The sequence below is a fragment of the Oxyura jamaicensis genome, chromosome 14 (assembly GCF_011077185.1).
Source record: "Oxyura jamaicensis isolate SHBP4307 breed ruddy duck chromosome 14, BPBGC_Ojam_1.0, whole genome shotgun sequence".
Classification (NCBI taxonomy): domain Eukaryota; kingdom Metazoa; phylum Chordata; class Aves; order Anseriformes; family Anatidae; genus Oxyura; species Oxyura jamaicensis.
The window spans coordinates 10308288-10324905 of record NC_048906.1 but is presented as its reverse complement, the minus strand read 5'-3'; the positions used below and the strand labels follow the sequence as shown (position 1 = coordinate 10324905).

The window sequence follows — 16618 nt, the reverse complement described above, 5'->3', positions numbered from 1 at the left end:
ACATGATGCAAGTTAATAGCAATGTCATTGTTGTCGCTTGTTTTCAGAACCATTCAACACTGATGTTAATGCAGATCCCAAGCAGGATCCAGAACCAAGGTTGCTGTGACTTGTTACTTCTGCAGGAACTGAATTTTCACAGCAGCCAGTCACTGAGGGATGAGTGGCTCACTTCTAAAATTAGACAGCCAAATTTTTAGGACATCTGTAGTTCAGAAGAAAGCAGCTGTGTGGAAATTAATTTAATACCGCCTCTGGTAAAGCATCACTTTTTCAGTTATCTAAACTTCTTACCGCTTATGGCCGCATTATGACGGCTGGTATTAATACACTACAACTCCAGTCGCTAGAAGCCAATAGGAATGCTGCCTCCTCCACCCACCCCCATTAAAAAAGGCAGTTAAGAACACCAGACTGTATCCAAACAATGGGATCGGGTAGAGTGAGAGGCATTAAATGAATATGGTTTGCCTCAAATGCTTGGAGAGATATAGAATGCATCCCTTATAAGATTTCTGTTCTGGCAAATGAATCCACCCTCAAACCACTCTCTGTGTATGTAAAGGGAGATGGGCTACACAGAGTCATTAGTCTGCTACATGGTTCAGTAAATCTGCCTCTGAATGTTATTGCATGAAAAATGTCATGGCCCTGTGACGTGAATACCTGGCTGGGGTGAACTCAGCCTGTGTCTATTTATTGAAAAGTTGTTGTCAGGTTAAATTTATATCGTTGAGCCTGATGTGGGCCAGTTACTGTTTCCTCTCAGAGCTCTCGTAAAGCCAATATTGACTCTGCAAGGTACGCTCTGGCCAGCTTGATGTCTGCACAGTCACAAACCCAAGCATGGCTGGGATCTTGGAAAAAGTGCTTTGTGATCTTGGGATGTACCTAAAAGGTGAATCTGAGAGGGGTCCTGGCCTTGAGAGTATGAAAGTGGTGAAAAACTGAGTGTGTTAACTGGCTTTACGTGGCCACACAAAAGCTGTAAATGCATGTTTGAAAATCTCCAGTGTTTTCTGTTGAAAAGTATGGATAACATTGCAGTGATTTTGTCCATTTCCTGTGAAAATTTACCTGAATCTACAACTTGGCTAATGTGTTCTGAGACAGGTAGATCTGCAGGAAGCAAAATGAGATAGGGGATAGGAATGGTATGGGAAAAGCATGGGGAGATGGTGAAATCCTCCTGGAAGAAAATGTCCCAGAAAGTTATGTTTAATTTAGATGAAGATTCTGAGAGGCAGTATGTGACTTCTGAAGCTGCAGTGCACAATCTTTTGAGCTTGGTTTAACAGTATGGTTATATTCTAGCTGCTTTGAAAACTTGTACTCAGACACCCAAGAATTATCCAAGTTCTAATTTAATAATTTTAAAAAACAAGTACATTCAGTGACTCTTGGGCAAATAAGAGCAGTTTCTTTTGAGTGCTTAAGCTCTCATTTTATTATGCTTAAGCGCCTTTTAGCTTTGGTGATTGGCTTGACCTAAACTGACATCTAAAAAAGAAAGCTGGCATTAGTGCCTAATTTGTGATAATCACTACATCATTGCACGGTATCACCTTTTGAAGAAGGAATATAACGCTGCCTTGCCTGTATTCAAAATCGAACAGAAAGATATGTCTTTTATAAAAAATATTAAAAATGCTACTTGTCAGAAAACAAAAAGGGAAGCTAAAGCAACACTAAACTACTCGAGATGGGACTTTGATGTGCATTTTGTTAGAGGTCTGGTGCCCTGAAGTTTGGAGAACAGGATGTCAGTTTGTGATTAAAAATCTGAAATTGTGAAGTCAGAATCCTCTCAGCTGTTCTGCTGTTTTTCTGAGCCAAATAGCTCTGTCTGGAAATAGGCAGTGTGATGCTGCTCTAAATTCATGGGGAAATGATTTTAACATACGTATGCGTAGGCTGAGCAAGGGTTAGTGAACAGCTGTTTATGAATAGACCTCCCTCCAGAAGTTATTCATTTAGTGTTGTCCAGCAGGGGCCTGAAATGTAAGGTAAGAAAGGCTTTCTGGTGTCCCACGATATGCAGCAGGTATTTGCAGCCCCTGAAAAGCACTAGGAACATCTGCTTCCAGTGTGAAAGTTACACTGCTATGTTTAGCCACCATTGTCCTCTTTCCTTCCCACAACTGTTTCTTTGAGGATGTTCCCACATTTTCTTAAAATAATCGTGTATGACATTAATCAATAGCAGCTACCATCAGGATCTTTATTAGGAGCTTTGCAGTGCACCAGTTGTTGGAAATTGTAAGGGTTCGGAATATTCCTTTGGTGACCTACTAAGGCACATCCTGCAGGAAATGTGAGAGCGGTTACTTCTGAAGCGAGCAAGTATCTTCCCTTCTCAGAAGTATTTGGCAGGTGTCTTAAATATATGCTTTGAATTAGCAATATACCTGATGGTTTTCTCTCTCATTTGTGCAAATAGGGACAGAAAGTACATAATACTGAAGTGAGTTCGTAGGCATATTCGAACTAGGGCTGATCACAGCGCATACAACACAGGTGAAACTTGCTGGAAAATGGTGTACAGTAGGTACGGTGTGGTTTTGCAGGTGTATGTAGACATGTGCATATGTTCACCAATTCTTAGATGTTATTTTCTTATCATTAACTGTAGTTCTCATAAATTTTGTATACATTTCCATCTAACATTATGCGAAAATAGACAAATTCTGTAATGAAGCAATCTAGAAGAGCAAGAGTTTGTTTTAACTTTGAAGCAGAACGTCAGCTGACAACAGCAAACGCAACGTGCTGATCTGAAGGAGAAGTCGTGCATCGTGTTGCTTACTTACCGACTGCCTTCAGAGAGGCGTACTTGTTAAGCTCTTTGCCCGGGGGCTGTTGCTCATATGGGTTTGTGATCTGTCCCAGGCTGGGATACGAATGTTGATGTGCCATCTGAGGAAGGAGGGGAGATGTTGGCAAGACGTTATTCATCTGTGGTGGATCTGTATTAAAGAAAATCAACAAATATTTTAAAAAAGATAAATCAGTCTTAGGATTCTAACATCATTATCTTGTACATATTAGACAGGGTATGTCATGAGATTTAATATAACAAAGCACTATTTACTACAAAGTGTGAGTTAGAATACAGCAAACCCCTAGTTCCAACAGTTATAGCGTGATTAAAGGCTGATGAATGATTGTAGCAGCATGTGCTAACTTCTGTGGAAAAAAGATTTTTGAACTAAAAAGTAGGCTTCCAAAACAATTGACTGCAAACATAAGACTGAATTTGTAGCAGTGTCAAGATAGAAACCAAAGCATAAAGTTTATCCAAGGTAGCTTGAATACAGGGCGATAGCATCACTCTGTGCAGTTCAATAGCCAAGCTCCAGCAGGCTGCTGTGTATACACGGCTATACTGCTTTTAGTACCAGAACGAGCTTGGTTATTTGCACAGTGTTATGTCGGGAGCTGTAGACATGCCCCACAGTGCACAATGTGCAGTTTTGGCTCATGACTACCATTAGGTAATTTCTTCCAAGCTCATGCTTTGCCCTTATGTTTTCTCCTTTTCCCTGGCAGTAATGTAGTTTTATACCAGTATAACTTTTTCTGTAACAGACGTACCTAAAAACAGGAGCTAATTACTAGTAACATACAGTTTTATACCAGTACTCACCCCATATTCATGCTGTGGTATATTTGTTCCTTTATAGTAGGGAATACAGCTTGGATACTTTTTCTAAGATACACCATTGTTTATTAGTTTTGGTAGTGTTTGATTCCAGCCTCTAAAAAGTTTGATCAGAATTGTATGCTGCACTTAATTTGCAAACCTACATTTCAACAGATTTCAGTGTGGTCGGCGTATCTTTTTTTGATGAGTCTTTCTCCAGTGTGGGTATTTTGAGCTATTTGGAGCTGATTGTTGATCTGAGAACCTTCTCAGGGCTTCTGAAATCACAGAACACCACATAGTTCTTCTGCAGTGAACCCGTGGTGCTGAACTGGTAGCAGTAACTCCCACAGCATTAAGCACAGGCTTTATGATCATGTAGAAAGAAACTGGGCTGTTAGGGGAAAGAAGGCTTATAATGACGGAGCGAGTGGACCACCCCCCAAGTGCCCACAGGATCTGGCAGGCGCCAGATATCACTGCAGTTTGCCAGGGCTTTAAGGGAATTGGGCCACTTGGCTGTCTACAGCTCACTAATGAAGTCAAGTGCAAGAGCGGGAGTTCTGAAGCCAGTTAACAGATTTACTGCTGGGAGAGGAAAGGAAAGCTAGCGCGCTTTTCAACTTTCTTTTTCTTCACCATTGCTGCTGCCTGGTGCAGTCTCTGCTGGTCAGGCTGAGGTTGTACCTGCCTCTGCAGAGCAATGTGATCATCCTGCCACATGCCACGTGAGAAGCAGAATGGTAGAAGTGCTAGCATCTAGAGGCAGCCTGTGTCTCCTTGCTGTTGCTGGTTGTTAACTGGGAACAAACTGGTATTGGTACCAGGTAGAGCTGAAAGAGGAATGACTTTCACATAACAGAGGAGTTCTTTTTGCAAATATGTTGTCATATTGAGAAAAACATTTTGTTATGATTTCAAAATTGTGGATATGTGTGTGTGCATATATATGAAATCGGTTGGCTTTTAAGAGAGAGGTTCACTTTTTAAAAGATATTTGTTATTTTGGATTGAAAAACAAACTTTTCTGTTCCAGAATTCCCCCAAAATGTATTGGAATACCTTCTGAATCTATTCTGATAGGTTCACTTTGAAAGGGTAAGTTTGCTAAGTCATATCTTTCACAGAAACAGTATTTTGATGACTTGCCATTTTCTAGTGAATTAAAGCTGACTGGTAGTTTCTCTTCAGCTATAGCACCGGTGTGTCTGATGTGACTAAGGGGAGTGACTCTTCTTTTACTGAGAGCAAGAATTTACAAAATCCTATTCCTTTTCTCCTATCTCTAGAGTGCAGCTGAGGAAAGCCTCTAGCTCCAATGGCTCACACCAAGCTGACCACTCTTTGCAAACCACCTGCAGCTTCCAAGTGTCTCTCTTTTACGGCTGTGTCAAGTACGCTTTTGAGGAGGCATGCTAGCACGGCTGTATTTCAGTAACTGGGCAACTTAAAGGATGCCAGCACATTGGGACCTTTAAGGTAAGGAAGGTGTCAGCCTTTTACTGCTACATTCCCTCATTTTGTTCTGAGCAAATCTAAATCAGCACTTTGCAGATACCACTACCATGAAGTTCCCTTGTGGCAGTTCTTACTATTCAGTCTGTCAAAACATCTTCATTTCACTGTGATAAAAGTATCGTGAGCTCCAGTATTTCTGTGCTCACTGCCAAAGTGACTTGCAGCTGTAGAGGACTTGCAAAAGCAGTGTAAATAAGGTGTAGTTAACCAGGATTGTTTTTCTATCTTCTGGCTCTTACTTAGACCTATCCCTTTTATTCAGTCACCTCTTTAAAAGTTACGAAGAAATTTATCCCAGAAATGTATTCAGGAAACTGACTTAGGTGTAGTTGTTTTCCTTCCACCTGTTCTGAGGCAGACTAAGTTGTTACTGGGATTAATTTTGCTGCGTTTTGGTGCTTTTGAATTTTTGAGAACATAAGGAAATACATTTTCCATTTCCAGATCAGCTTTGACTTCTGTTTTGTCTTGTTAAAGGCCCTCTTCTAAATTATGAATTTCAAGCAAATTAACAACAGTCATGTTCTCACTGCTGCACTGACTGCACAGAGCCACTCATTCACACCCAGCTGCTTACACAAGACTAAGTCATCACGTAGAAAATACAGTTCAAATTACTCATTCAGTTGGCCATTTGCACAAAGTAAATTAAGCAAAAGGCTGAACTGTACCACAGCGAAGAAAGGTTCCAGTTTATAAAGAGACTCCCAACGGACTGGAGTCCCAGGGCCTAAAGGAAAATCTCAGCTTGATATATTCGCCTCTTTAAATCTGAACCATACCGGTTTTTAGTCTTCACTGGTCATAACTGGGGAATGTCCAATTTCTTTGCAAGCTTGCTAAACTGTATGTCATGAGATTCCTTATCTGTGTGTTTCTAGAAATGTTAGCTAATAGAACATTTATGTTTTCTCCACACATAATTAATGTAATAACAATGGGTGGATTGACCTGTCTCTGGATATTACCCAGGAAGTGTTCATAATTAAAATAACAACGGTGCAATGCAAATTGTGCAGCAGGTATACACCCCCTGCAGCAGGGAGTGTCAGTCTAGCCCCTCGGGGGAGCCCAGGTTTAACCGTGACCCCCCTAGCAGGTTTCAAACAGGACTTACCTTGTTTACACTTGAGCAATTCATACTTAAAACTAAAAAAGATGTTGTCCCCAACAGTGGTATACTCATAAACACTGCTTCAGTCTCAGCAGTACTGGATAGGGATTCTTTTAGGGAATGAAGAAATTTGTCTACATTTCCTTGAAGATCTCAAGGAATCTCTGGGAAGTTAGAGATTTTCCAATTTTAGATATTAACTCTTCTCTGAAATTGGATAAAAGTGTTAAGTTTTGTGGAGCAAATAGAAACCCACTGGATTATTCGAAGTATTTTGTGATACTTTTGAATCCCAAGGATTAGTCTCAACTGGAAGAAAGTTTAACCAGAAAAATCCCAGCCAGTTTTATCCCTGACATCTAGTGCCAAGCTAAATCCTTTATATTTATAAACCAGATATCTCGTGATACATATTTGCAATAGCTGGCTTCACTGATTAGGGACATCTTTAACCTGAAAGCTGGGGCCATGCTGATAGATTACTTTTGGCATCCTGACACTGGTACCTTGTCCAGCAGGGTATTCCATACACCCAGCTGCACTGTGCCACTGCCAACTTACGTATTTATTTTTAAAAGACAGACAACACAAACGTCACAGTCGAAAAAATACTTGTTGCAGCTTCTGGTGTGAATAATCAGACCTGATTAGTGGTGGTGATGTTGTAAAAAAACGGCAATATTAACAACCTGTCTTATATTCTGCTGAAATAAGGAAATACGATGCCAGGCTGCTCCCTAACCTCCCAAGGCTTTGAGGGGCCATTCTGGGCATGGCATTAGTGGTTTGCCCTATGTCTGCCTACGACCATCCAAGAGAAGGATTTGGAAGAAGCATGCTCAAGTTCACTGTTCAAAAGCTAGACAGCTGCTAGGCAGAAAATGAAACAGACAGGAAACAAGAAAAAAAAGTCTTCAGATACTGAAGTGCTTTAGACTGTTATTCTAGTAAGAGGTCTAGGTACAGAAAAAGCCTGTGGGAGGCAAATGGAGCAGAAAATAAGCATTGGGGGGAAGCTGCACCAAAACCAGCTTTAGCTAGAGAAAATGGGTTGTACATCTTAACAAGGAGACTTTGGAGATGGCGAAGGCATCAGCTTCTGGCCTCAGTGCTGGTGGCTGACAAGGACTTTCATCGTTATATTACCTGTTATCTTGACTTATGTCTCAGCCCGTGCAATTGAAACTCGTCACAGCTAAGAGCTTACTGCATTTTTCAAGTGAAAATGCTTTTTTGGAATGTTTACACCCCCCTCTAATTGTCAGTTTTGGAGTGGCTGTAGTGCGCATCACGGTGACAACAATAATATGATCAGTTGTGGTTACAGCTGCACTGTATCCAATTAAGATGGTGTCACGTCTGATTTATGCACTTTATTTGGAAATTAGGGAGTGGGCAGCTCAGCAATTATTAAATTATTAAATCTGAATAGGAACCCAGTGCTGACCTGACACACCATGGTCACAGGTATATATGTGGGAGAAAAAGGCCAAAGCCCCCCAAGGTTTGTTTGTTTGTTATTTTCTCTTTGCAGTTTATAGCATACGTTATGCTGTTCACCTGGTTTTATTATTCTTGTCAAGAAGCTGCCAGAGTTAAGGGAACTATTCAGGGTTAGACAAAGGGATGCTATTAATAACAATCACGTTTGCTGTTTGAGAGCCAAGAGCCAACCGTGAGCCTCCCAGAAGCTCAGCCGCTGGTCTCCTGCTCTTCTGCCACAAGGGAGCGAAGCCTCCTCTGCAGAGTGGCCTGGGGATTTGTTCCTTTCTGTAGCAACAAAGTCAATGATTTGGTGCTTGGAGACATGGAAAATGAAAAAACTCCATAGGCACAGAATGGGATCTATTAGTAAATGAGCAGTTAGAAACATAAGGAAAAGAACAAATGAGACAGACAATGCAGCAACAAAACAGGAGAGGAAGGGGGAAGGGCAGGAAAGCAGAATGAGATTTGGCTATAAAAGCCACCTGCAGACACACATACAAAAGAAATGAGAACAAGACAGACAAAAGGAGACTGGGAAGTCAAGGGGGAAAAAAGGGAAAATTCAGAGCAAAATATAATCATAGCTGAGCATTTTCAGATACTCAAGAGGAAAAGATATGCCCTGAACTAACTAAAGTTGAAAACAGCAGCTCTGAAAACAGGATAGACCCAAGCGATTAGGGAATACCAGCATAAACCTGCTCCCCTCTCCTCCTTAACTGCAGTGCACCAACACGCATATTTGTCTCTTTGGTCTTGAGTGTAGTGCACTTAATTCTAACACCGGCTCATCCAGCACTGTAAATCCGTGCTCACAGTCCTGCAAGCCTCACCAATAAAACCTGCAGAATCCCAGATATTATCAGATCTATGAGATTTTAAAATCTTGACCATGAGTGTGCACTAGTTCCTGTCAGGCCAGCTCCTTTCTGGGACTGTTGTTTTGTTCATGGGACTGAGCCTCTGTAGCTCATCCCAGTGTAGGTGAACACATCCTCCCTGGGTTCTTTTGTGTGTATTATGTGAATTTTCTTGCAGCTGGATACCTTGCATATTTTTTCTCTTTGTAGTTAGTGCATTGTCGTTGCCTTTATTTGGATTCTTTACCTCTTCCTTCAGATTTACATTAAATGTTGTGTTTTTAAACAATGTTCTTACCCACATCCAGAGCATCAATGCATACACTAAAGGGTATCTTCTGCAATAGCTGATACCTCAAAGTCTGGCTGCATACCATTAGTTAATGCACAGTTTGTGCATATCTAGACATGTACATAATATATGGGATCCATTGGGTTCAGTAGCCACTCTGTGCAGTACATGTCTTACAGGAGGGTGCAAGAGCCCTGGTGGTATTTATATATGAAATCGTCTATGAAAGGTGTGTATTAATCCCTTCCAAAAGCAGCAATGCAAGTTATGCCCAAATACAGCAGTGCAGGTTATCATCTTTCCATTAACTGTTATAAATCTTCATGATCACAGAATTACAGAGTGGCTCAGGTTACAATGCCCCTGCTGTGGGCAGGGACACCTCCCACTGCATCCGGGTGCCCAGGGTCTCATCCAGCCTGGCCTTGAACCCCTCCAGGGATGGGGCATCCACAGCTTCTCTGGGTAGCTTGGGCCAGGGTCTCACCACCCCGAGTGACAAATTTTCTCCTATCATCGAGTTTCATAAGGAGTTTTAATAATTAAACAGTTCCCCCTTGTTCTATCACTATCTGCCCATGTAAAAAGTTGGTCTCCATCTTTTTTATGGTCTTGTTCTCCGCATAGTCATAAGATGTTTTTTCAGCTCTTGGCAAATTAGTGGCAATCCACAGCAACATTTTTCACAGTCAAGTAGTCCTGAGCTGAAAAGTATTCCTATTAACAAATTTTAATTTCTCAGCCTTGCAATTTAACCGATTTTGTTTTAGCAAGAACAGATGCTCCCAAATCAGTTTCTGTACCATTCATTATTTTATATGCTTTTTTTCCAATTTTCAAATATTTGTCTTTTTTCGAAAGTAAATAATTTTGCTTCTTTCAGTCTTTCTTCCTCTGACAGTCTTTGCAAGCTTTGCTCATTACAGCTGCCATTTCTCAACCACTTTCCACCTCACAGCAGCTTTTAAGGTGAGATTCTACCCTTGGTTTTTCACGTGGAGTTGTGTTATTCTGTATATAATGGTATCAGCAAGTCACCCCTATAAGTCTCTCTCCCTTATGATATGCAGACTTTTTTTTTTTCTTATCAGTGATGCACAAGTCACGTGAGTAGTCATATTTTCCCTAAACGTGATAGCTCTGAGACAATAAATGCTTTTCATGGCAATTTATGTTAACCAGTTATCTGTTCTGTCTCTGCACCGTATCGCAAAAACATTATTGTAACACAGACAACTTCCCCGTCTAATCACCATCACAAAAAGGATCTGAGATGAGTGGGATGGCATTTCATCCAGCAAAAAAAATGTTTCTGTTTAATGGAAGTGACAGTCTACACTGTAAATGCCTGTCATCAAACATACTGTCTTGTGCCTTCCTCTGTCCTATCTAACAATTGTAGGAGTAGTCCCGTGCTACCTGCTATGCTCTTGCTTCTCCCTGGTGCCACCGAGTGTCTCTCAGCTTCCTGCTGCGTGGTGATGGATGCCTTCCATTCATTTCATACATGATTAGCCTCTTGGTCTGTTGCTGGGTCCCGTGGTGGAGGTTGCCTGCTATTTCATATATGAGTATCTTCAATAGATTTCTGGGGAGAAGCTTTTTTTTTTTTTTTTTTTTTTTCTCCTCCCAAATAGAAAAATGCTGGACCGAGCAACATCTCCAGTTACTGTCAGATTCAACAAGGCATTAAACTCCTTATGAAAATGGTTTTGCAGGCTGTGCTGACAGCGAGTAGCATAGGTAAGTGAACGGCATCCCCTGCTGCAGGCGTTTGTGAGCCAGCAGGGTTGGTAGTGCTGACTGACCCCAGAAAGACCCATTGGTGCATGCTGGAAATTGGCAGGAAGATGGGATGGTGTGATCTCTCTTAGCACTTTATTGATCTCATTTAAGACACTGTTGGACAAGGTCTTTGGGGGCACGGTCTTTATGTTAAAGCATTATTCTACACGGGATTCATGAGCTGATGTTGAGAGACACTGTTTGGACATGGGAAAGAAGGTCAAGGAGCCAGGTCACAAAATCCACAGTGCTCTGCCTTTGGTCTATATCTTAGGACTTTCCCCTGGCAGGAGAGGTGAGCTGCAGAGTCGTTATCAGTGAGCCCTGCAGGCAGAGTGCTGCTGGTGCTCGACAGTGCCCGTGCCTGCTTTCTCAGTGGCAAAATTCCCATTTCCTTCCAGTGCAGTTGAATTCAGTGCTGCTGTCAGATGGAGGCAATGCTATCAGCACACACTTGGAAACAGATGGACTTTGAATTCTCAATACTTTTGTCTTAAGTGCAAATGAGGACAGCATTGATTTTACCATACAAAGCCCCCTCCCTTTAATTTTCTATCTTCAGGGATTTACCCCTGTGACTGTCAGAGATGGTACTTCTTCGAATAATGATTTTCAGGGTAGTTGAAACATAAACAAAAGAAATTTTGCAGTGATGTGGCCAAAGAGGTGTGGGGCTCCCCTGCCATCTGACTTGAGCAAAGGAAGAGCACACAGTGTCCTCATAAAAGGGCCTTTTTTATACTGAACGTGCTGCTGCCACTTAATGTTTAAATCTGGGGGAATTACATTTATATAAATGTTATGCCTGTGACAGGTTACAAATGGGAAAGAGACAACTGCATTGTTGTGTATCAGTTAAATTCAAGACCGGGCCATGAAGCATCCCACTGCCTTCTTGATGAAGCCTCTGATGCTGTGAGGGGCTGCATTCTCTGTGGTCACAGTGATTTCAGAGTTGGGGACTTTGTCATGTTTCAGGTTTGGGCACTTTGTTTCTGGTTAGACTCCAAGTGTGTGGGAGCAGAGTTCTGTGAAATCAGTTGGCAGTTTTACTGCCATCCGAGGAGGGTGGGAGTGGGACATTGCTGGCCTTGTGACTAAACTGGCTGGAAGCTTCTCCTCTTTTTCCTTTCCCTTGTGCTCGGTGTTACACCATCTCACTCACATATTTATAATATTTTCTGGGCTTTCGTATTGCAAAAGCACTACAGTATGAGGTTGGTTTCCCACGTAGGCTTTTATTATGTGACACCCTATCTTCTTTTATGAAGGTTATTTTTGTGTCCTCTGAAGGTTTGCTTTTCCTTCATAATTACTGACAACCTGACATACTTATAATCCTCTGATAGGATTTGTGACATTGTAATCTTCTCTAGAGCAACTCATTGTGCCTTCACAAACAGGGGATTATAACCTTTAAGAAGGCAATAAGCAGATGAACTCCTCAGATATCAAGACCCTGCTTTCATATCAATTTCCAGTGCTTGAGTTGTGGGAGGGCAGGGAGCAGTGCTGTGTTCTCACTCCCACCCACGTTTCTGGTTTTCTTCATCTTCTTTTGCCTCAAGTAGCAGAGTTGAGAAATTAATTAAACCCACCAGTTACACACACTCTGAGCACTCCAAATATCCTTAGCTATGCAAATTAAGAAAAGATAAATTCAGCAAATTTGACTTACATGACAGATTTTTTTTGCCTAGAAGAATGTTCTTTACACTTTCCCATAAGGTATCAGTTGTTTTACAAATGAAACAGTTCAGCACCTTCTCATAGAAATAAAGGCTTCTAAGATGTACCAACCAACTCCTGTATTTTGCTGTTTTATCTCTTTCTGTGAAATCACTTTTCTTCCAACAATAAATATACTTTTACTTAAGAACGGGGACGTGCCCATCATTCTAGTATTTGGTATGTCTTCTAAATGTTTATTTGCCTTCTTTGTTTGTTGTTTTCTCTTACCATAATGACTGCTGGCCACCAATAAATGCAGGTTTTTTATGCAGCTAAATATATCAAAAATTCCCTTACTTGAGGCATTCCACTAGCTTGTCTATTAGCTGTCCTGATATATGAATGGTTTAGAAGGGAAAGATTGGACAATATAAAAAGTATAAAAACAAAGATGTTGCTGAATTTATGTATTTGTTATTGCTCTTATGCTTAAGCAGTAGCATAGTGGTCCTATAGCTTGTGGGTAGCAAATTGCCTGCGGGATTTTCACACTGTTCTTGAGCAAAAGCAATTGAAGAGTTACAGTTTAAGGCAGAGATGAAGTTAATATTTGAGGAAGCTGCTCAGCGTTGTTGCCTTCAGTCAGCAAAAGGTTGGGAACAATTTCAGTAGCTAATCATCCGGCTAATGTGGGGTTTAAGAAACACTTTACTGAAATATGCATCTCACCTGAGGTTTATCCCAGTGGCCTATGCTGTCCTGATATACCAGACCCAGAAATGGAGAAGAGTGTGCTTTTTCCTTTCTGGAATAATTTAGTTTTTTTTTTTTTTTTTTTTTTTCAGTGTCTTTCTAGAGATGAAAATACATCAGTGTGCTACAGTGAAGCTGCAAAACCCAGTTATATGTCTCTTCTTCCCTGATCCACGTGTGCAAGTCTTTGTGCCATTTTTATTTTGTTAGTCTGTGTTAAGCAAACAAAAACTCGCAGAGAGAACTCTGAAGGCCAGTGAAGAATTGCAGTCCTGTCCTTAGAGAAATAACTGTAATTTGTTACCTTTTAGAATGGCGGGGAACAAAAATTACTTATTACTGAGTGGGATGCATGTGATCATGTTGCATAGTAATAGAAAATACAAATGACCAGCTCTTCAGAAAATTCTCTCTTTTATCCCATATTCCTCTCAGGGAGGATTAACTATACTCTGTAGATATTAGCCATGTTTTTAAAAAGCCTCCAATGAGGGGATCCGCAGCCTACCTGCACAGTCTGGTCCAATTCTCGTGCTATCCAGGTGGCATCCTCACCATAAGCAAACTTGTCTTATTATCTGTTTTACATCTCCTTTGAGGCAGTTTAAGTCCATTACTTCTGTTATCCTCCAAGGACATGGAGAGAGATGATTACCATCCCTTCTGCTGCTGCTTTTTATGTATTTTAAGGTTGTTACTGCGGTCTTCGTTCAGCCTTCGCAGGACTACATAATAGAAATTCTTTCCGTCTTCTCTCACAGAATGATGAGATGTCTCAGAAGTCCAGCCTTTCGGAACAATCATTTTTCTCATATCTTGTAGAATCTCTACTTATTAATGCATCCCAGCATACCTTTTCTTTTCTGGCTTCAGCATGATATTGTTGATCCATTTCTGCCTCTGATCCCCTAAAGCCCAGAAATTCTTTTATGTCAGACTGCTCCTTACCTTGCCGTTCCAATCCTGCATTCATTCTGATGATTATTATTATGTCTAGAATCTTGCATCTCACTTCGGTGAAATGCACCTTATTTTTTCACACCATTTTTCCAGCTTTTTAATATTGTTTGAATTCTAATTCAATCCTTCAAGGCACTTGAACCTCCTTCCAGCTTGGTGTTGTCCACAAATGTAATAAGTGTCTTCCTCTTCTGTCTTCCTCCTCATTAACGACAATATTGCACAGTGTTAGAGACAGAACAAATCACTGCAGAACTCTGCTCGGTATTTCCTTCCATTCTGAAAAATATGAACCACTGGGGACTATTCTCTGCATGCAGTTTTCTAGGCAATTTTGCACCTACCTTCTATAAACAGCTTCTGAAGTCTTATTAAAAGTCAGGATTTATTACATCTACAGCTTTCCCCCTATCCAAAGGTCCTGTTATATTGTCATGGAAGGAAATTGCTTAGGCTTAGCTCCATTTGTTCTTGACAAATCTTTATTATTTGTTATTCATGATTGTGTTTTGACCAGATGTTATAAAAAGTTTGATGAACTGTTGATTTCTACTCCTTCCTGCCTTCCTTTCCCGTCCTTTAACTCATGAATTAAATTCAACTAAGTGATGTATAGTTCTGTTCTTTCTCCCTTTTTAAGGCTTGACAGCACTTTTTTGTTTTTTGCCAGTTTTCATCCACTGGTGAGTTCTTAAAGATAATGGCACTTAGCGGACTTGAGCCCTTTCGATGAGTATGCAGGATGAATCCTTGTGTGCCATCAAGAAGGAGCACAGTTATAATTTATCTAAGTGCCCTTGAAACCTGCCCTTCCTCTTGTCAGGTGTGACCTCTCCCTTTTCTGATGCTAATTTTGGTTGGTTTCTTTAAACTATTGCCTTTTTAGTGGCTGCTGAGGCTCTGTCCTCTAAATGGGACAGTTTCATTCTTTGAATCTTTAGATGTTGGTTTTACTGAGAAATAAACAAAAGTGAAATACTTTGGAGTCCACTACATGGTTCTTTTTAATCAACATGGAGCATTATAAAGCAAGCATTTATTTGAGCCACAGTAATTTGGACTGGCCCTTTTATGTAGAATAATAGTTAAACATTCAGCTGCTTAGTTATAGTGTTCCTTGTTGCTATTTCAATAATTGCTAGATTCAAATTATTTCCTGTTTAGATAATGTTGTTTTATCCAAATACATGCACAAGAGTTTCAGGAGAAACATTACGTGAATGAGAAAATCAGACAAGTAGCTTCTTTTGAAAAAGAAAATGTTATCTTCAAGCGGGAAAAATTATGTATTTTTTCCTTCTCTCTTAGTTCTAGCCCATCTCTTTTGCTTTAGGCCTGTGAGGTGAAACTTTAAATATAATAACACAAGCAAAGTAGACTAAGTATTTTACAAGGTTAAATAGAAGGCTGGTAAGTGTCCAACTCATTTCCTTCCAAGTAAATCACTTCTAACCATGCTGCCTAGGAAATCTGTTATTGTCATACCTTGCAGATAGATGGGCTGAAAGTTGCATCCTGTTAACAGAGCTTGAAATTCTCACCAGAGAAAAAACATACTTAAAAACCCCTATGATTTAAGAAGAGGTGTGCATTGTCTACTGACAAGGTTCACTGGTCTTTTTAATCGCTGCATTGCCCCCAGTGTGTGGCAGATGTTTAGGTTCTAACTTGCTGTGTACTTGTCACAAACCAGCTACTTCTGTTTGTAACTTTCTCGTTACTCACCAATATGTCTAAGTGTAGCTACTGATGGCATTTCAGCCAGAAGTGAAATAACCCTGCTACCTGCTTAGGCTCTAGGGGCACAAAGAAAGAGAAGATGAGGAAATAAGTTTTATAAAATACTTAGTTTTGCACTTAAAATTATGAATTTCAGATCCTGTCAAGAGAAACAGGGAAGGAATAACTGTCCGTGTTTTTAGTGGACACCTTCTAAAGTATTCTAAATTACTTCCTCTGTCCTCCCACTGTTTGTTCCTGTCTTCTGATGACGAACATTCAGACCTATTGAAGGAAGTGCGAAGTAGGTAGAGTGGAGGGAAGTGAGGAAAGAGAAAATCTGTCCATAATTAGGACACGGGTAATCCTGTATCAACAGGAACATGATTTTCCCTTTCACCATTTCAGTAACGCTCCTATTCTATTCTGAACCTTTCAACTTAAAAGGCAACTGTGATAGCTACTGTCTCAACCCCCGCGTTATTTTAAGAACCTCCTCTTGTGTAATTTCTGTGATCAATAATGTCCACTGACGTGCAGCATAAAGCTGACCTACTTCTATTTCTGCATTTTAACAGCCTTTTGTGGAGTGATAACTCCACTGCTACAGGGACAATGGTGAACATAGGTTTCAATAAATAAGAAAATCCTAGTGCTCTCAAGAAGTAAATTTCCATGGCTTTTAAAAGACTTCTGCCACCTGAATGTGGATTGAGATTATCCATCACATTTCAGCCATTTTCCCAAATGCAAATATTTTCTTCCAAACAGCCTTTAGTGAAAGCAGCCATCAAGATAACTGCAGTAGGCTAGGC

The 16618-nt window shown here is 40.6% G+C and overlaps 1 protein-coding gene and 1 long non-coding RNA gene across 4 annotated transcripts in view; one reads left to right on the top strand and one right to left on the bottom strand.

Annotated features, from left to right (window-relative positions):
- Nucleotides 1–16618, top strand: part of LOC118174319 — a 304126-nt gene that overhangs the window by 136994 nt on the left and 150514 nt on the right. The gene's annotated exons all lie outside the window — the stretch shown is intronic.
- The window catches only part of SHISA9 (shisa family member 9), a 182995-nt gene that overhangs the window by 17501 nt on the left and 148876 nt on the right, over nt 1–16618 (bottom strand). For both annotated transcript variants that reach the window (XM_035339590.1, XM_035339589.1), the window contains one exon: nt 2811–2966. In XM_035339590.1, coding sequence (XP_035195481.1) covers nt 2811–2966 — 156 coding nt within the window. The remainder of the gene's footprint in view (nt 1–2810; nt 2967–16618) is intronic.